The 22145-nt window shown below is 32.5% G+C and overlaps 3 protein-coding genes across 5 annotated transcripts; 1 reads left to right on the plus strand and 2 right to left on the minus strand.

The window, feature by feature from the left end:
- Positions 1–2046: 2046 nt before the first annotated feature.
- Positions 2047–4103, minus strand: LOC107475941 (uncharacterized). 2 transcript variants are annotated; one of them, XM_016095648.3, is made up of 2 exons: positions 3844–4103; positions 2047–3027 (listed from the first exon to the last, which is right to left on the minus strand). In XM_016095648.3, the coding sequence occupies exons 1-2, from the start codon at positions 3858–3860 to the stop codon at positions 2247–2249; spliced, it is 798 nt and encodes a 265-aa protein (XP_015951134.1). In that variant the 5' UTR covers positions 3861–4103; the 3' UTR covers positions 2047–2246. The 2 variants fall into 2 exon arrangements, with proteins under 2 accessions (XP_015951134.1, XP_015951139.1); XM_016095653.3 differs by having other exon boundaries at positions 2047–2938; positions 3844–4007.
- Positions 4104–5411: 1308 nt separating this feature from the next.
- Positions 5412–9134, minus strand: LOC107475938 (protein GET1). Its single transcript, XM_016095637.3, has 7 exons — positions 8962–9134; positions 8415–8494; positions 7819–7889; positions 6793–6851; positions 6626–6707; positions 6305–6354; positions 5412–5964 (listed from the first exon to the last, which is right to left on the minus strand). Exons 1-7 carry the CDS (start codon positions 9073–9075, stop codon positions 5890–5892), a joined length of 531 nt encoding a protein of 176 aa, XP_015951123.1. The 5' UTR covers positions 9076–9134; the 3' UTR covers positions 5412–5889.
- A 507-nt stretch (positions 9135–9641) lies between these two features.
- LOC107475916 (HMG1/2-like protein) lies at positions 9642–11448 on the plus strand. 2 transcript variants are annotated; one of them, XM_016095606.3, is made up of 8 exons: positions 9642–9808; positions 9951–10081; positions 10273–10371; positions 10458–10515; positions 10640–10684; positions 10814–10894; positions 10968–11042; positions 11147–11448. In XM_016095606.3, exons 2-8 carry the CDS (start codon positions 10041–10043, stop codon positions 11165–11167), a joined length of 420 nt encoding a protein of 139 aa, XP_015951092.1. In that variant the 5' UTR covers positions 9642–9808; positions 9951–10040; the 3' UTR covers positions 11168–11448. The 2 variants fall into 2 exon arrangements, with proteins under 2 accessions (XP_015951092.1, XP_015951085.1); XM_016095599.3 differs by having other exon boundaries at positions 9661–9808; positions 9948–10081.
- Positions 11449–22145: the final 10697 nt, after the last annotated feature.

Raw genomic sequence — 22145 nt, forward strand, 5'->3', positions numbered from 1 at the left:
CTGTCAAAATTTATTATTTTTAATTTTATTTAATGTATTTTATAATAAATAAATATTAAATAAGAGAAATTTAAACTGTTTAGGTTGACTGTTTTTTGTTTTTCTAGTATTACCGAAAATAAAATAAAGAATAAATTATTTATTAAAAGGTTAAAAATATAATTATACTATATAAATACAAAAAATCATTTATCCTTGTAGAAACTAGAAACACAATTGACCTCTCATTCACATTTATTTTGATAATTGATTATTCTACTGAGAATTTTATAAATATATGCAAATATATAATGAATAATTTCTAAACTCTATAAAACAATTTTTTGTATAAAAAGTGGTTATGATATAAATGATTCAACAATAAAAAAAACCCTCAAAATCGAAGCAAATGTGTGAGCTAACAAAGTGAGTCGTATAAATATAATAAAATATTACTAAATGTTTAAGTTGGTCAAAAGAAGAATCTAAGCTTTTTGTTCTTTTTGTTTTATGGTTTTGGGGTTTTGAAGGTTTTTTTTTTTTAGAGGGGTTGGGGAATTGAGGGAGATAGAGGTTAGAATGGAACTCAATTTTTTTTATTTAATTTAAAAGAATTTTTGTTTTTAAAGTTGGGTAAAAAACTAAAAATTGATGGAATAAATCAACATTTATCAATCTCCTCATGTAAGTGTTTAATTGGATCAAATTCACTATCTAAATTGTTTTGTTCTTTTCCACAAGTCAGACCTCAAGAAGACAAATTTGTTACATCTATCTGCGCTTTATGGAGATTTAGTTGCACTTCGCAAAATCTCCTTAACTGGCATCAAGTTTGGATTGTACAAACTAACTCCTAAAACTTGGTTGAAAGCACTTCAGCCAAAATAAATACATTATACCCTCTTGAACTCTAAATTACTAATAGATCCCCAACAAATTTCCGAGTATATATAACTATAGGACTTAGAGCCCGTTTGGGAAGTAATAGAAGCTACCTTTTTTTTTTTACTTTTGAATTATGAAAAGTCACAATCTGCATGTTTGACACTATTTTAAAAAAAACTTTTAACTTCTTAAAAAGTTAATTTGCAGTTTTTTGAAGTAGAAATATATGACTTCTCTGCTTTTCAATAAGTCATTCAACCACTTACTTAAAAAAAAAATTAATTTAAAAAAAATTTACTTTCCTTTTTTACTCTGTAAAAAATACTGACCATTTACCACCATTTTCACGTAGATCTGCTAAAAACACTGGTCTTCTACTATCATTCTCACACAATGTTCCAAACCTCTGGTCTTCTACTATCATTCTCACACAATGTTCCAAACCTCTGGTCTTCTACTATCATTCTCACGTAATGTTCAAAACCTCATCATTTTCACATAATGATTCATCTGATAGAAATATTGAACCTCCACCACAGACAATATACATTTTTGTTATCAAATTCCTAGTTTCCTATTTTGAATGATGAATATCCCCCTTAAAAAAAGTTCCTTTAAAGAAAAAAAAAAAAAAACTCTACTAAACAGTCCTTTTATGCATCGTTTAATCCAATCAAACTCACATTTAATCCCCTTAATTCATTAAGTTAAAATGGTTGAATTCAGTTGAGGGTTGAAGGCGAGTTAGGTCACAATCTGAAGAAGAATCTGTTCGAGGCCATAGTGTACTTTGGAAACAACTATTTTTATGTAAAACATCAATTCTCCACCAGCTAGTGACTAGTGACAGGAATAACGATGTCGATAAGCCCATTCCTGATTTCACTATTCAGTTCAAATATCTTAAAAGGACACTAAAAATAAAAAGAAAAACCAAACTGGTAAATAGCATGTGAGCCCTTTTTTATTGGCCAGGCCTAAGCAAAACTCGTGAAACGGTTAGGTTGACATGGGTTCTGTAAAATGGCACACTACCGCACCACATTCGTCGAGCCACATGCTGATCGAAGTAACTTTTGGCCAACGGCCAGTCTGTGAAACAGGTAGGCATATAGTTCCGATCAAAATCTTGATTGTGACATACACAACTAAACTGTTTAATTCTAGAGAACAGTCCACTAATGACCACTGTTATGGATCTTATCTATTAATCATAAATTAATGCATGCAATTCAGAGACATTGAAATATAGCTAGCAAGTTGAACTAATACCATAAGCACCATAATCTAAAGCTAAACAGTGTAGTAATAGTACCAGAAAATATAACAATGTTTCAGGACCTAAAGTAAGATACACAGTCCCTAGCGGAAGTGTATATCTGTTACTGCCTTGATCTTGATTCTGCCCGCCTAGCTTCATCTGTTGTCGAAGGAAACAACTCCACGTACCTTGATCCAATTGTCATTTTATCCTTGCACATTGCTCTCTTGGCCTCGTCGGGGGAAACAAACTCCACATAAGCCTCTCCAGTAGCTTTTCCATCTGGGCGACAAGCAATGTGTACCCTATCTTCTATCAGCTTGAAATCTTTAAAAAAATCAATAATTTGAGCTTTAGTAGCTGAAAATGGAAGTCCACGCATCTTCAATATCTCAGTGTATTCCATCTGATCTTTATCGCTGAACCTTTTGGTCCGAGATGGAGGAGGGCTTCCATGGTAGTCATTATCGTATATTCCTTCATAATTGACCTCAGATGCAACAGCATTGTAGTAATCTTGCTTCTTGCACCTGAAGACTTCCACATATCTGCGACCCATGTTCTGCCGGTCTCTCTGTAGAGCAAATTCAACCTGCATTGCTCCTGCAAAGACTACAAAGGCCTCTCCTGAGAATCGTCCACTCTTGTTGACAAGCAACACATCCACAATGGTCAGTCCAGCAAAGAACTTCAGGATGTCAATGTCAGTGCAGTTGAATGGAAGTCCCCTGAGACGAACCACAGGAAATGGAGGAGGGGGCTGGAAGCCACCACCGTATCCATAGGGTTGAAAGCTGCCTGTTCCGCTGCTCACTGCGAAGTATGGATTGGATTCCATCATTCTTTGTCTCTTTGAGCCAACCTCGTACCCGTCCGAAACCCCCCCGCTTCCCAACATTGCCCTTCAAATTTCCATACCCATAAAAAAAAGAATCCCCCACTCAACATGTTAATAAAGCCAAACCCAACCCACACTTTCCCTGACACCTAATTCTAATTCCTAATGTAATAAAATATATCATATTGATTAAAACTCCCAAAACCAAACAATATAGAAGGCAGTAACTATATATCAACTAGCTATACCAATAGAACACAGTATTACCAATAAAAGGTCCACAAACATATATCTTTCAGAGAATGCGACTCAAAGTTAACAGTAGAGATACCTACCCTTAAACTAACAAAGCCCAAGGAAGCTAATCAAAGATGTATATAAAATCAACACAAACAACAAAGAGTCGGTTATTCCCTATTAATTTTTCAGTAAGAATCACAAAATACATAGGTAACTTAAATCAGCACATGGGATATAGATTATCCAAAAAACATAGCTCTATACGTAAAATTGATATACATAGCCAAAATCCACTCCTCTATCAGATTCTAGCCCACATGTAAATAAAACTACTCTCATTTAACACAGCCACTCTTCCCTCTAATTTAAAAAAAAAAATTGATAAGAATATCACTGCAAAAAACTTAAAAGAATGATCTTTTCCTTTTCAAAACTCAGATGCACAAAAACACAACCTCAAATCAGATAAGCATCGCCACCAGAAACCTAACTCCAGATTAATATCAAAACAATAAAAAAAACAGAGAACAAATCGAGCAGAAAAAAAAAAGAAATTGAGCTCAGCATAATGGTACAATAAACGGAAATTCGAATCAAATAGAGACGGAAACAAAAAGTGATAAAGTTATGGCAGCCTTACCCTCTCGGACCGTACATGTTACCGAGATCGCCGAACGATCGAGCAAAGGGGGGGTCGGTTGACGGAGGAAAACGATACGGATCCAGTGCTGCGATTGGACGAAAATCCCCAAATCCAATGAAGAATCAAAAAAGAAAATGGAACGCGATAAAGAAAAAAGAAACCCTAGTTAGGGTTACAATAACGTTAACGAGCTTCTTCGTGGTGGAACACTGCGCACCCTTCCCCGGAGAGTTTTTTTTATTGGGTTGGCGTGTTCGTTATGCTTATATTATTATTGTTTTTATTTTAAGAAAGTTATTGGTTAGTTAGCATTATCTTTTTATTATTAACATTTTCTGTGATTGATTTGAAAATTATTTATTGGCTTGGATCTTTTTATTTCATTATCTTTTTATTTTTTAAATATTTTACTCTGGATCAATTTTTTTTAAAATAAAAAATTTAAAAATAAATAAGTAAAAATCTAATCATTATTAAATTGAAATAATAAAATTTACAGTCTCACACATGATAAAAAATAAACAATTATAAATTAATAGTAGTTAGTCTATTTAATATGTTATTTTTATTTTTTTTTTTCGCTTTAAAGTACCTCTTACTCCAACACCCTTTCACATAGCGAATTGAACCATTGAAATTGTGAACCACTCTTATTTAATTTATTTAATTATTTCTAATAAGAAACATTCTATCCAACTCCAAGATTGAATCCTTTCCTGATTCCATCAAGATATTTGTCCCAAATTCTTGAATTATCCTTTTAAAAAACTTAACTAGAATATTTACTATTCTATTAGTTTAAAAAGCACAAACACTTTTATAAATTATAATGTCTCCATATCTTATATTTTATATACATATTATATTCCTATATCTTATAAAAAACTAAAATTCGTATATTCGCATATCTTATATCTATTTGATATTTTCTTTCCAAATATACATATTGTATTCCCATATCTTATAAAAAACTAAAATTCGTAAGTTCGCATATCTTATATCTATTTGATATTTTCTTTCTTCGTGGATATCCGTAGAATCAGATATGATTAAATGGTAATAGAAGCTATCATGTAAGGAAAACATTTGAGTTTCTTGACCAAGAAATCAATGAGCATTCAAAATAAACAATATATATATTCTTGTTAAACTAGTACTTCAGTTACACACCTGAATTTAGTGTTTAGTTTAGTGATATGAAATACATCCGAGAGATTATCATATGCACATAGATTGAAACTGGTCTAATTATATGATGTCAATTGTCAAGTGGTAAATTAAATATTAATTTTTAACCCATTTTAATAAGTTAGGCAAACACTTTTAAAGCTCATAGCAATCACCTTGTCAAGTATCTACTAGTCAGTCCTTCAAAAGAACACTTTATCATAGGGATATGAGCCAAACACTGCACTGAAGATATTAGCTAAATTCTAAGAAACTCTAAGCATCAAAAGGACATTGCTGAACCTGTTGGTGAAAAAGTATATTTAAACTGTTCTATATGATAACAGCATCTTAACACATCTTGTAACTGCGTAAAATGATTGCTAACCCGGCTGGAGTGAACAGAACAGAATGCCACTGAAGCTTTTGCAATTCAAGATGAATCAAATGATAAAATTCCTTGATAAGGTCTAAGATACAACAAGAAACAAAAAGAACCCAGCAAGGTAATGGCTATCATATAACAAGCAAATGCAGAATGGATCTTACTCAGTGGCCTCTGCTCAAAAGCAAAAGTAATGGAATACTTACAGCCAAGGTTATCAAAATAAAGTTTCTAAACTAGTGGAAATCATAAAAATCAACCTATAAACTCATAAACCGAATTTGGAAACTAAAGAATTTACAAGTCTAGTCTTAGAGTTTGATAACTTTGCTTACAACTGACCATCCAATGTTGGAAAAAAAGAAAAGAAAAAGGGAGCCCAGTCATGGTGTACAAATCTATTAACTTTTCATTCTTTTCATTTTCAGATCCATGATACTAGTCAAGGGAGCTTGTGATTTTCCAGCATTGTAGTTGAAGATCGCAAAAATCTATTTAAAATAGACGAGTCTACAAATAACTTTGCTAACCCTGGTAGATACTATTAGCCAAGGTATAATCCCAATCTGCAACGATATTTAAAAAGAAAGTTGGCAATTACATTTAGAAACCAACTGCTAGTAGAATGCATAGTGTAGACAACGTGATTGCATTGTGTATCATACGCCATGTAAATAGGTAAATTGTAAAGTTAAATCTCCCACACTTTAACCTTTTAATCAAACATACCCCAAAAGTAAAAAATTACTGCAAAATGTGTACCAAAATTATTTGGATTTTGAAGTACCATAACCCATGCAAATGCAAAGTATAAAGCTGATATCAATTTTCTCCTTTGCATTGCCTTAAAATATCACTTCATTTGAAGAAATATGCATGTAAGGAAAGATACTCGCAATTACTTACAATAACATTGCCATTTTGAAACCCACCAGTCCTCCAAGATAATAATCTTCCTGAAAAAAGTTCAGAACACAAAACAAAACCTTAGTGTTATGTACTTTTGCTATTAATAAAAGATGAGGTAGGAAAGTTATCAGCTACGACATCCTTCGGAAAGAATGTTAGAAATCCAAGAAAAATAAGAAAGCCAAATTTGATTTTTTCCACATGAAAAAAGCTAATAAACCTTTTAGGTCTTATTCCTTTTTTTTAAACAAAAAAAAAGGGCAATAATGCCGTATTATAACCTAAAAAATTTGAAGCAATAATTGTAATTGCATTTACCAAATGGTTGCACAAGTTGTTGAGATATGGTAGCCACAGGAACACTCCAAAACCAGATAAGCAAAACGAAATATGTTAAAACCTACACAGCATATCCAGATAGCACTTTATCAGCATACAGAAATAAAATAAACAAACTACAAAACAAATATTGTATTTGTAAATACCCGGGCGATGAGCAGAACTTTTGAGTACAATGCATTATCCTTGTTCTGTACATTTTGACCTGCAGATTAATTTAAAATAAATTATAATCTTTCAATCTACATGAACAAGAAACTATCCACCAAAATAATATGTAAGGATGTTGAAATGAAAAATGATGATAAATGCTAGATTTATGAAGTAGAAAACACCTACGGCAGTTTTACAATATACATGCACAAGAATTTCCACACATTTTATGCATAACTGATTATGTGACTACAACATTACTGAGAATATATCATTAATTGGACACTTTTAGGTATTTTACAGGGGGGGGACAATTGTTTGATATTTCAATTGTTGGGATTAGTAGGGATTTTACAATAACTTGATTGCTCGACAATCAGGCTGTGGTTTATCTAAGAATTGTAAAGTACTTCAATATTAGAATTTGAAAATGGGATTCTGGAACTAGAGTTTTGTTTACCACTTTTTTATACTGTCCTGCATTCCTTTCACAATCACTCAAAAAATTCTTATTGTTCCCTTTCTTCTGTTGTGCTATGCGACATACATCATACATCATGAAGTGCAAAGAAAATCCTCCCAAAACACAGAAAATCCAGCAAAAGGATATGAAACAACAGAAAAAAAGAAGTTGATATAAAAATGGAAAGGATATAAAAATTATCTTTAACTCCTTAGCATCTATTATAAAAAATACTGTTAATACAAAAGAGCACACATTTAATGAGTTTAAAATCATACCTTTTATTTTATATATGAAAAAGTGTATATTTATTTAGATGACCCTGTTTCAATTTTTCAGCAACATATTGTTTAAATTGAACAACTTGAATAATTACAGCCTTCTCATTTTCAGTTACTACTTATTGCTTCCAAAATTCAAGAACATATTTAGAACTATAATTTTCTTTATTTCAATGTAGAAGTTCAAAGATTTAACATTATAGCTCTTCATTGTGTCAATCTACATCTGCATAAAATACAACATCAAAAATGAATTGCAGCAAGATATAACTCACACTTTGCAAGTTCTCTCTCTTTAGCAGCTGCTTGTCTTCTGAGTTTTGCTGCCTGTGCAAAGGTGGCTGGCCTGAGAGGACAAACAATGGGTTCATGTACACATTCTATCACAAAAGCACACATATGAAATTAAGCTTATATTAGATTTAAATCAATGAATTTCTGATGTTGCTATGAAATATCTATGGCAGTTGCCAATGATATAGACACTTCTCTATCATATTGGCCCTTGTCCACTTCAATATTTTTGTTTCAATATTCTTATTATAACATGCACTTTTAAAGCCAAAATATCTATGACATAGGGCACAGAGAACATACTGGCAAAACGATAGATTTACCCTTCCACTTCCAATGGCCATAAACTAAGCAAGCACATAAGAAAAGAAACCAAGTATAAATAAAGTTCCACTTTCAATCATATAATAGCAAGTCTGAATGGCTGAGCAACTCAAACTTGAGTCCTAAAGCGCCAAATAAAAATGTTTCAATGCAAGAAACAACAAATATAAAATACCACATATATAATTTCAATTCTATCAATGATCAATTCCTTTCAATAGAGGAGACAGTGGCCAATGCATGAGTTACTTACTGTGACAGTGTACTTGCTTCCCTCAGAAGTTGTTTTATTTGTGCTCGCATCTGGTTCTCTTTTTCTTGCTCGGATCGACTCTGCAGCAAAAGCATACGAACAAAGGAATTGAATGTTGCAATCAACATATCTTACCAACAGAAAATAATGATAACTGATAAGCATTCGAAAATAGTGTCCACTATGTCTCATGAAAAGTTCAAAATCATGTTAGATAGAATTGAGCTTAGCTCAATTGTAGTTGTTCCCATTAAAAGATAATCCAAATCAGCACAATATTTTCATAACAACAATGCACATGATTGACAACTTATAAATTTAAGTTCATATATTCTTAGAGACATATAACCTCTAGAATTATAAACATAACAATATCAATAATATTAAGTTATGCTTCTTCCTATTTAATTTACAACAGAACAGAGCATGCACGAGACTTTATTCAGCTGGACTATGCATGAGATATATCATCGCTAAACGTCAAAAAATTCCAATCGAGAATTATTTCTCCGAAAGCATTATTATTAGCGTAAATGGAGAGAAGAACCTTTTTGTGGCGTTCGATCCAATTTGATCCGAAATGAAAAGCGAAAATGATGAAGAATATGAAAGGTGCTGCTATCGACCTTCGTCGTTCTTCACTTGCTTCCGCTTCCATCATCTTCGTCTTCGATTCCAATCACAAAAACGCTTCCGCTCTTTCACTTCGGTCCTTTCTTCTTATGTGTTTTTGTTTTAATTTTTGTTTATGCTTCTTTTTGTTAAACTTTTCTGTCACTTGGGCCTAGTTTCGTTATCTTTTTCAAAAAACTTCAAAATAGGCCCAATAAAAATCCAGCAACAACAATCGTTGACCTTTGACCTTTTTAACTCTACAACTCTAAATTCTAATAAGCCTAACAAAAGGCTATGAAATATCTGTAAGGTGAATTTACGAACATGACCTTGGAAGGCGCAGAATATCTACACGTCAACTTCGCGTGGGCGCGTTGCTCATTATCCCGTGGCAACTTGGTAAATTCTCAAACCCCAAAAACCCCAAACTGGTAATTTCCCTCGCCTAACAGCACGCGTCACAAACATTCAAAGCACAACGCAATAGTGCTATTTTCTCCCAAATGGATTCGGCGTCCGCCCAAAACACACACACAGAGGAAGCACAAGCGGATCGGGAGCCAATGATTTCGCATAACGGGGATCGATGACGTGGCAGAAGATCTCAGAGATCCCGCGTAAACCCAAAACTTCAATTTTATTTTATGTTCCGCGATTCCAAAATTTTGTGTTAGCGTTTTCTCTTCGTTGCCCCTACCCTCTCAGGCTTCTTATTCTCGCGCCCAAACCCTTCTTTCTCACAACGCAACACAACGCTACGCACTCTCTCACGAAATCACGTTAGTGTTTTCTCCTTCCAGTCTTTCCCTTTTGCTTTCGTTTTCGCTCTCTATAATTATTTGACAGCCTTCGTTTATTATTATTATTATTATTATTATTATTATTATTATTATTTATTTGTTCTTTTTTTTCGTTTAGTAGTGACTCGGAAACCCTTGCGGCTCTGACTCGGACTGAGTCTGCGATTTCGCAGCTCGTTCTTCGTTCGATTTCGAGTCTTCACGATTTGCTATGCCGAAGGTTAAAGCCGACGCGAAAGCTGCTGATAACCGGTGAGTTTTTTTTTTGGAATAAGGATTTGTTCAGTTGGTTTTCACTCCTTGATATGCTAGGTTTACGAAATTGGATTTTGCGATACTGAAACTTCTGTTTTCAGATCTGATTTCAAGTGGTATGAAGTTTGCTGTTTCGGCATAGATTTTTGAAAATTTTTTGTGATTTTCTCGGTCGCGTGTGGTTTTAGGTTGAAGCGCAAGGGCGCTGGAACCGGAAGGAAGCAGGCTAAGAAAGCTAAGGATCCTAACAAGCCGAAGAGGCCTCCAAGCGCTTTCTTCGTTTTCATGTATGTTTTTCAAATTGTTTAGCTACTTCGCTTTTGTTAGAGATTTAACTGTTTGTGGCTGAGATCGATTTGTTTTTGTTTTGCAGGTCTGAGTTCAGAGAACAGTACAAGAAGGAGCACCCAAGCAACAAATCCGTTGCAGTTGTGAGTGTTTATTTACGTGGAATTCTGTTCAGTACTTGTTTTAAAAATTTTTGAAAGAGTTTTCAAATTATTTTTTAGTTTGAATTTTAAATTGTTTTTGACGTTGCTGCTTCAAATCAATTAGGTTGGCAAGGCTGGTGGTGACAGGTGGAAATCAATGTCTGATGCTGTGAGTACTTAAATTCTGAATTTCTTTTTTCGATGCTATTCTATGATTGGTGATTGGTTTTTTCTGTTATTTTTGTAATTGTTTTCTTATATTTTATGGTCCTAATTTGTTTATTACTTTGTGGTTTAGGATAAAGCTCCCTACCAAGCTAAGGCAGAGAAAAAGAAAGAGGAGTATGAAAGGAGTATGCAAGCCTACAACAAAAAACAGGTAACTACATACTTTTTAGAAGTCACAATTCTAATTAATAATCCTTGTTTTTTATTGGTTTTTATGTATTCAGGAGAGTAAGGGTGCTTCTGAGGAAGATGAATCTGACAAGTCAAAGTCTGAAGTAAATGATGAGGATGAGGATGAGGTGGAATCAATATATATGCTGATTGCTTTTTGTACTTTAATTTTATCGCTTTTACATGTTTGATTTGTTGGTATTAATTATGTTTTTGTTCTTTGCTGTTGTAGGAGGATGATGATGACGAGTGAATTTGCTTGGTAACACGGGAAGTTTAACATGGAAATGGGAGAAGCAATTGTTTTCGGATAATTAGGGTTCCATTTAGTATTCGATAGGATTCTTACCCAATTCCAATATCTTGCTTATTATTAGCTTTTTAATTCTTGTTATGCTCTCTCTTTAGGTTTAGATTAGTGAACGATGTTAATTAGGGTTAATAGTATCATGATTATGTACTTATAGTTAACCTCTCTAGTATCTTCAGTCACATACTTGGTTTATCTATTATACTTTTTCTCTTGCCGATTAATTTTCTCAGTCTCCTGAGTTAATTTAGTTTGTTGTCACAGTGAAACGCCGCCAATTTAGCACAGTGAAAACTGAAATGGAAGTAACTGAAGTTTGAACTACATTTTAATTTTACTATTTAGAATTGAAAATTTCATATACTCCCAAGGATTTCCACACAAGATGGTTTTTTGTTCTTCGCATAAAGAATAGAATAGTGTCGGTAGAGTGGGGGGCTTCCGCAATCACTGAACCGATTCTCCTAATATGCTCCCTTTTGTTTGTGAATAGTTTTGTTGTGTTATACGTGATAATGTTTCATTTTTCTCATAATTAAGAGCGCTGCAGTTATATTATACTCTTAAACAGTGATCCTGTAATCGAGTATTTAACCTTTATAGATTTTATAATTCGAGCAACGAGTTCAGTAGGAGCTTTTGCTCGACGTAGGCTTTAATTGTTTTAAAATTTTAATTTGATTCTTTCATGTTTACTAGCCTGTTTGAAGATTCAAGAATCAATGCAATAATTTACCTTATTCGAAAGATTGTTAGATCAAGTTTCTCCACTCTTTCTCCATTTACATGAACAGTTTCTTAATGCTCTTTTTTTTTCTGTTCTCATCAACAATAATGGTTGGACAATCCGACGCATTTGGATGTTGACTTGATAATGAGAATCACCTATTCTGAGTTCGGATCTCCTCTCCTGACCCATCTTCTGTATTACTTCAAACTTTCAAAGGATCTTATCAATTCTAGTGACCTATATTATTATTGTGAAATGCTACTAACAAAATTTCCCACAAGCAAGGAAAGTAAGGGATATGCATGTCTTTCCTTTTCTTTTTAATAAGCTTGGCTTATTTACATGTATATTTGTTTGTTAATACTTGAGCACTGAATAACAACCCAAAACTAATAAAAATGTGTGCCAAGGAAGGATTACAATTTTAAAGAGAATATACAACACTATAGAACAAACTTAAGTTTTCCCAATATTCAGTGTCTTTTATGAATTTCGTTTATCTTGTTCTGCTATTCGGAGCACTTGATTTGCAGACGAAATTGACTTTGTTGTGTCTTGTATTTCTGTAGTTTTAACATTGAAAAATGACGAACATGCTTCTCTTTGTGTTCTGCATTTTTTTTGTGTTAAACCAAAATATTTGACCTGCAGTTTATTCAAGTTCTCACACAGCTTGCTTTCCGACAGTTTAGCAGCACTTGTTTCCTGCATTATCAGATTTTTTCTTGAATCATTTTTTGTTTCTAATGCACCTTAGGAGATTATTAACAATAGCTAACATTGCACAATACACAATAATAACATTGCACAATCTGAGACAAAAAAAAAAAATAAATAAATAAATTCTCAACATAGATAATCTCCAAGATTGCAAACTTTTATTCCCAAGTAGAGATTAAAAATGTTCTTTTGTAAGACTCAAAATTTTCGAAAAAATTTATTGTGAACTAATTTTAATTTATTTATTCGTTAAATATTTTAATATAAAAAATTATTTTATTAAAATTAACTAAATCAAGTTTTGATAATTAAATTAAAAATTTTATCTAATTTTATAATTTTTGGATAATTTTCATATTTAAATTATAAAGTTTAGAATTCGTAAAATAATAAGAATTTACATGATTTGATTTAAATAATTGTGATTTTAGAAATTAATATTTTAATTTTTATGAATAAAGAAAATTAATTAGATTATTTATAGTTATCGAATTAGAATTATTTATTTGGGAATAATTTGTAAATTAATAATTAAATAGTATTTTTTTAAATATTAGTGTTAGGATAAAACATGTTTTCAATTATTCTATTATTCTTAAATTTATAAAATTATTATATTATTCATATGAATTTTACCTTAACTCTAAATTCTCAAATAAAACCCTAATTTTAACCAAATTAACCCTAAGAGCAACTCCAATAGTGAGTGCCTTGCTAACTTTTTCTGACACAAATGAATTCCTCACCGTTGGAGCAAAATGGAATGGATTCTTGTACAAGGACCGATGGAACAAAGTTCCTCTAAATAGGGACTGGCAGTAACGATTTGGCAAGTTATTATTTAAATAAATAATTGTATAAAGTTTAATTAATTATATTAAATAATTATATTAAAATAAATGATTAAAAATTTTTAACTGTTAAAAGAAAAGTGAAAAAAAATTTACATATTTTTCACGAAAAATGAGTCATTCTGAATGAGAATTTAGGAATGACCAATAATAACTTGCCAATGACAAGTTGTTTATTAAATTAAATAATTAATTTTTATTTAATTAATAATTTATAATAATTATTTATGTCATAATTAATATTAAATATTATTTATATTATTATATTAAATTAGTCGTTATAAAACTAGCCGTTATAAAATTAGTCGTTAGAAATTAGTCGTTATTATGTTACTTTTATTATTAATAAATTAATATTTTGTTACTCTACATATACCAGTTAGATACACTTCTATTCTCACACTTTTTACTATTCTTCTTCATCTTCTTCCAAGTTTCCGTTCGTCAATTATAGAACTTAATTATATTTTTTTGTATTAAATAATTTTACAAATTAGTGTAACCCCGAATGATATATTGTGTATTATTGTTATATATGAATTTATTTAATATTAATATCTTTTATTAGTGAATTTTTTTAAATTTAAATATTTAAATTATATTATTGAAAAAAATTAATTACATTAATTTCAAGTATTTTAATAAATTAATTAAGTGGGACCAGAGACTAAAGTTAGTTCCTCCTAATAGAGAAGAGAGAGATGCTTTGAGTTCCTATTTACTGTTTATGAAACAAAAGCTGATGTGGAGTTACTTTTTATGACAGGTGGGTTATAAATAGAGACTGGGATGAGTTCCCTACTGGAGATTATCTAAGCCCCCTAAACTAACCCTAGCCGCCCTTGTTTCCCCGTTCTAACAACATATACGCAGCAGCAGTAAGAAGCAAAAAAAAAAAGAAAGAAAAGAATGAAGGAAAGAAAGCTTCAGAGAGAAAAGGAAAAAAAAGAAAGGGAAAGAAAGAAGAAGGGGGGGCACGAGAGGAAGGGAGAGCTGAGAGGATGAGGAGGAAAGGAAGGGAGCGGCGTTGGCAGGACTGGGAGCCGCCGTCGCCGTCGAGTCATTGAGAAAGAGAGAAAAAGGCTGCAACTGGAAGGAGAGAGAGAGAAGCTGCCTTGCGTCTTGCTGTCTCCGTCGTCCTCATCTCGAATCGCCATCATCGCCGGTGCAGGGAGAGGAGCCGTCGCGCCGCCGCCGCTGTTGGGTCGCCATGCTGTGCCGCCGCCGCTGTGGGGTCGTCGTGCTATCGTCAGAGAGTAGAGGGCATACGCGAGGAAGGAGAAGCCCTGCCTTCATGTCCGCCGCCGCTGCCTCTGAGTCCGTCTCCGTCAAGCAGAGCCACGGGCAGAGGGGAGATATCCGCGAGGAAGGGAGGACCGCGACCCGTCCAGCCGCCACGCACAGTTGCCGCTCGTGTCGCCAGCGCCATCCTTGTCAAATTCGCTACCTTCGAAACTTCTGGCCGCAGAGGTGAAAGGTATGTGTGTCCGGGTGCCACCTTTCCACCAAAGCGTTTACCAGTGCTTTCTGGCATTGAACACTTCCAATATGGCCGACATGGTAAAAACAAGTAAATGTAAATGCTCCTGCGCCCTCTCATTATATCGATCCGGAGGGACATGGTGATCACATGTCAACATCTGTAAATCCTGCACACACATAGCAAAATTACGATTGTGATTACACAACTATCATACGTAATGTAAAAATATCTTATTAAAACATATAATTTTACTGATAATACTAAAACCTTCCCTAAAATAACATATTTCTGTCAACATTATTCTAAAAAAATTAATCCAAAAAAATTATAGAACGAAATTATAACAGTTAACTAATTAATTATTATTACTAAAATTATTACACAAAATTAAAAACAAGTCATTTTTATTACTAATCTATTATATTGAAAAAAATTCTTCACAACACTTCCTTAATTACATTTAAGCACACATATTCCGGATTATTATTTAAACATATAATTCTAAATTGTTAAAATTAATTATAAGACTTAACTCTAATTTATAATATTATTACAAAAATTTATAAACAAGTAATTTTTAATACTGATCTATTATATTTTAACAAAATTGTAAACAATAATTAATTATACTTAAACACACTTATCTAAATATCATTTAAATATGTATTCCTAAATTTTTAAAATTAATTATAATAGTTAACTAATTAACTATAATTTTTACTATTATTACAAAAAATTCTAAAAAATTATTTTTTTATTTATAATCCACTATATTTACCAAAAATTCAGCCACAAGAATAACGCAAATTAAACATACATATATATTTCTAGCTATTATTTAAACATATATTCCTAAATTTCTACAATTAACTATAACTACTTAATTATAATTTCTAATATTACTCCAAAAATTTTTAAAAACGTCTGTTTTATTTATAACCTATAATATTATAAACCATTTTAAACAAGAATTAACTACATTCACACTTTTTTTAACATTTATTTCTAAATTTCTATCAATACAATTATAAACTGATTCTCAGTTCAAGTTCTAACAACAATAAACTTAACTAAATTTCAAAAATAATAATCAGAACTATGAAATATAAAAAAAATTAACAAATAAACTTACATAATCAGAATAGTTGAGATATTTTATAATTTGAAGTTCCGGACGATCAATCTTTCTAGTTTGTGATCTCTTTGACATTTCAAATTTTTTGAAAGAGCCCACGGATGAGAAGCACCAAACTTTCAGGTTTTAGGGAGGAAGAATATGGCATGCAACTCGTTGGGTGGGAAAGGAAGGGAAAAGTGAGGATTGGAACGCGACTTGTGGGGTTAAAGGGGGCATCGTCTTGGGAAGCCATGAGCGTGCGACGCGTGGACAACTCTTCCACAACTCGTCGGTCCGCGTGCAATCCATTTCTCGCACGGTCCGATTTGGCCAGGACAACTCGTTCGGTCCGTTTTCTGTGTACACTGACACCATACCCATGTAAAGCTCTCCTCCTTTTCATAACGCCATCACAAACTGTGGCTCCATAATAAAATTAATTTGCGAAGTGTGTGTTTGGATTAGAGTTGGTTAAGGTGGAGTTTGAATGAAAGTGATTTTGTAAAATTGATTTTAGATAGAAGTGATTTTGTGCCAACATGATTTATATTTGGCAATTCTATACTAAAATTGATTTTGATAAAATGAAATTGTTTGGATAATATTAGTCAAAATTACTTCTAGATAGATAATTAGTTAATTACTAAAAAAATATAATATTAAATTATAATGTTCTTTTTTAATATAGAATATTATTCTAAATTTTCAGTTTTATTAGATGGACTGATGTAGACAACAAACATTTAATTACATTAAATATACATTTAAATACATTAAATATACATTTAAATGAAATATGCATTAAATATTCTAAACTAAATATTAAATATAATAATATATAAATAAGATTATTTAGTAAGATAAATATAGTAAGAAATATAAAAATAAATATGGAAATAATATATATTAAGATATAAGTTATTTTGTTTACTGTTTTGGTTTTTAACTTTTTACTATGTTTTTATTATTATTTATGATTAATTTTTTATTTAATTTATCGTTTTTAATAGGAACAATAATACATATTATAACAAATTAGAATAATAAACAGTGAACAAGAATTACAATAATAAATTTTATAATGTCAAATAAAAAATATTCTATAATTTTTTAGTATTCTCAGTATTCTTTTATTTAGTATTATTTTGGACTGTAAAATTTTATTACTTATGATTTCATTATTATGTATGGTCAGTTTTTTATTTATTTTGTCATTTTTAATAAGATCAATAATTTATATTAGAATAGAATTACAATAACAAATTTAATAAAAAATTAAAATATAAAAAAAGTTATAAAAATTGAAAAAAAAAATTAAAATATTTGAAATGACTTGAAACAAATATGAAAATTCTTTTGCAAAAAACCAATAACATCATCAAAGGCTAACGCACGTTGAAGTGAACGCAGAAGCAACAATTTTTTTGCTTCCAGTAAAGACGCTTGTAGATTGCAAAATCACTTCTGTGTTTAGAGGGAAAAAGGTTGTCAAACATCAAGAAGCAGCGTTCAAAGAATTTCAACGCACTTTTATCCTCTCCAACATAATTGCCAAACACACCCGAAATTAATCAGTCGCAAACAAGAAGTCTTAAATTAATATTCTAAGAGATGAGAATGAAAGATGGATTGGGAAATTTTTCATACCACATAGGCTCTTGCACGGCTTTCAAGACAGAGAGTTATGGGGGATTGATCAAGGTCTAAAGATGGCATGGACTATGGGGATAAGGAAGCTCATTTTGGAGTGTGACTCTCAGGCTATTATATCTATTTTGAATAGCCAAAAGAAGTTAGACAAGCACCCAAATTCCTTAGTTAGAAGCATACAAAGATGGAAACAGAGAGATTGGAATGTCTATTTTGTTAATATCTACCGAGAAGGTAATAGATGTGCTAATTGCTTAGCTCGAAAGAATATCGATCTAAATCAAGGATTTTACTTTTGGGATTCGCCTCCTAAAGAGCTTATCCAACTCCTAGCTAATGATAGAAGGGAAACTTCTTTACCCTGAGTAGTTTGTACTTAGTTTCTTTTTTTTTTGGACAATAACCCCGTTTTAATACCAAAAAAAAAAGGATTGGAAGCTGATGAACAATGTAATGTTCTCATAATCGAAGCCTAAAAAGGTAAAGCATAGTTGTTTTTTTATTTCAAAATGAGTAAACCATGTGGGGGAGGCAACAGGTGCATTGAAAGGCTGGATGGAAGCTGAAAATCCTTAGAATAATGACAAAAAAATTATCCATTCACTATTAAATAACTCCCACTCACCAACACAATGTCAACTAAAGAAAAGGAAACTTTCGTGTCAATGCCTAGGATATTGCCTATTTCCCACGCCAAACAAACCAGAACACCCTTGCTCAACCTTCCTTTCCTTCAGTGATGAAGTTTTTCTATACCATCTAATAAATAGTAATTGAACAAGAGAAGAAACCAACTATAAGTGGTCATAATAAAGACCAATAAATAGAGATTAGAATGCATCAGTACTTATACACCTTACTGTTAAATCATTAAAGATTTCTTAAAAATTAAAACTTAATTATAGCATTAAATTTTCTTTAACATCCTGGAAAATACCACTCACACTCAGACCGAAATGAAAAAATCATTCAACTTTATATAATTAATTATAATATACATTTATTTAGAATAAAAATAAAGATTCTCAAAATGCTTTTTTTTTCCTTCAACTCCATTTCCTTTTCTTGAGACTATTATAAGAAACCAAAAAACTCATGAACCTTAAAGAAGTCCAAACAATTACAAGGCCAAACAATTTCAACCCACTTTCCAAAAAATCATAATCACACACGTACATTAATCTTTTTAATATATACCGTCAACACACTCTGCTAACCATCTGCTATGACCTGCTACAACCTGTGCTACCAGTCTTTTACGAGCACAGTTCTCCATATACCGCAGAGGAAGAAAGTTACGCGTCGCAACATGCTAACTGCCATAACGGATCCATATGTATGGATGTTTCATGTGATCCATACCAGAGAATTTCCCACACAATAATACAATATACAATAAATTCCTAAATTAATCGGCTAACTTTTTTGGTTATGGAAGAGTTGGGTGTGTTGTGCCGGGTTATGGGATGAGGAGGAGTTAGACCAAGATGTGGGACAACTTTTTTGCTCAGAATTGGTGATAAGAAATCGGACCAAACAATTTCTTTTTTTAGATTTCTTTGAGCAAATCGGAGGGTCCGTTTTACATGGAGTGAAGATATGCAAATAACATAAGGGATATCGGACCATGCGACTTGTACATGTACAAATTTTTTTTTATATTACTTTAAGGAAATCGCATGGTCCGTTTTCTTTGTTAACGAATTTTTGGATTTAGGATGAGCAACTCGCTGGGTCCGAGTTGTGGAGAAAGATTTTTTTATTTTCAATAAAGAAAATCGGATGGTCCGTTTTTATTATTATATAGTTTATTTGAATTAGGTTACAGAAGTCGCTTGGTCCGATTTGTGTGTGTAAATATACACTTGCGAAGGTGTGTAGATCTTAATCCGCCGACCAGATCTAACATTCTTCATCTTCTTTGACTTCTCTTCTTCTTCCTCATGGTCTGGTGTTGAGCTGGTTGGCTTGAATAGGAAAAAAATTGATAGTGAAGTATTTGTGTTTATTTAATTGAGTGAGAAGAATGGATGATAGAGTTCTTTTGAAAGTGTATTATTTTGGTCATATTTTATTGCAGACGCCTGAAGGAGTAAAATTTGTTTGTAAAGATCCGTTGGATGTTGTTATTCCGTTCACAATTTCATTTGAAGAGTTTAAAGGTGTGATTTGTGAGAAGATTGATTCGGAGATGTCAAGAAAAATATCATGTATTTTATACAGATATCCTGTACCAGTATTTGGTGGATTCGTTCAATTTCAGACGAAATATATAACGGACGAAGCAAGCATGCAGGAGATGTTTTCAATGTATATTGAAAGTCGTGCTTAAATCTCGTTCATCGAGTTGTACATTGAATTCGAACAATCTGAGGCCGACCGAAATATTTTACGGAAGGACTACAATAGTGACAGTGAGAAAGAGTTCGAAAGTAATTACGAAGTTGTTGGTCCAGACGGAGATGAAGATCAAGGTGACGGCAGTGTGGCTCCGAATGTGAAAGACGTTGAAAATGCACTCGCGAACGAAGTGCCATTTGAGGAGCCATATTTCATGCGAGTTTTGGATTTGGAAGGCATGCATGCTCCGAATTTTTCAGATTATATGAGTGCAGGTACTCGTTTAGCATTTGTAAAATAGTTTATTTAGTCAAGTTTAAGATAAACTTCGTTCCTGATGAGGAACTCCCTGAACGAAACCGAACTGTCGTCTAAACCTGTCGGTAGCATGCCATTCAATACACTCAAAAGATACCAACGGCACCGTTGCACTCCAAATCACTAAGTGCATGTAGATATTTGCGGAAATTATGTCCGGATCAACACGATCAACAGAATATGCAACCCACAAAAACTGGTAACAATAAAGCAAACAAATAATTAAAATCCAAATAACTAAATCATTAGACCTGACCCAAATACAACGTTAATGCAAACACACATGGCCTTCCTGAAGATCATCCAAGGCCTTCCTAAAATGAGCAAGCTTAAGATATCTATAGATTCGGTCTCCACGCTCCCAGTTACGCCACCTAATATAACGCATCTCATTAACACAATTGGATTCTAAATATGAATATACCAGGTAAATGTAAGATAATATTACCTATTTGCAAGCAGAAAACTGCGGTCTGCGGGGTTCCCTAGGAACCGGCGCTAGATACGGTAGGCGCATCCATGCCCAACACAGAAGAAGTGTTAACGGAACATCAATTTCCTTACAGTCAAAATGTGATGCCCTGCATAAACTCTTGTACAGGTGTGCTAGGCATGCTGATCCCAACTGTACTGTCTAATACTAGCAAAATCACTGAGAATAGGCAGATACTTCTAATGGACAGATGTCCCAGACTTGTCTCCAAACAAGATCGTACCGATCAACAACATGACGTGGCACTTAACGTACACTTGCATACTGTTTTCATCAATCAACCGTAACCGTTCTTTTAAATTCCGTAGCCACGTAAATTTTATGCCGCTTCCTCGACACTCCAACTTTAACGGTGCGACCACAAATTGGTGCAGACACTCCACCTGTAAGGCTTCAAAACTACTCAAAGTCATTCCTGTCACTGGAAGAACATCGGTCGGAAGACCGAAGATCATACCCACGTCTTCCAGTGTCACGGCACATTCACCAACCGGAAGGTGAAAGGTATGTGTGTCCGGGTGCTACCTTTCCACTAAAGCGTTTACTAGTGCTTTCTGGCATTGAACAACTCCAATATAGGCGACATGGTAAGAACCAGTAGATCGTAAATGCTCTTCCGCCCTCTCATTGTACCGATCCAGAGGGATAGGGTGATCACATGTCAACATCCGTAAACCCTGCACACGCATAGCAAAATCACGTTTTTTATTACACAACTATCATACATAATGTAAAAATATCTTATTAAAACATATAATTTTACTGATAATACTAAAGCCTCCCCTAAAATAACAAATTTCTGTCAACATTATTCCAAAAAAATTAATCCAAAAAAATTATAGAACGAAATATAACAGTTAACTAATTAATTATTACTACTAAAATTATTACACAAAATTAAAAACAAGTCATTTTTATTACTAATCTATTATATTGAAAAAAATTCTCCACAACACTTCCTTAATTACAATTAAGCACACATATTCCGGACTATTATTTAAACACATAATCCTAAATTGTTAAAATTAATTATAAGACTTAACTCTAATTTATAATATTATTACAAAAATTTATAAACAAGTAATTTTTAATAATGATCTATTATATTGGAACAAAATTGTAAACAAGAATTAATTATACTTAAACACACTTATCTAAGTATCATTTAAATATGTATTCCTAAATTTTTAAAATTAATTATAATAGTTAACTAATTAAC

Source organism: Arachis duranensis, chromosome 1 (assembly GCF_000817695.3).
Source record: "Arachis duranensis cultivar V14167 chromosome 1, aradu.V14167.gnm2.J7QH, whole genome shotgun sequence".
NCBI classification, from domain to species: Eukaryota; Viridiplantae; Streptophyta; class Magnoliopsida; order Fabales; family Fabaceae; genus Arachis; species Arachis duranensis.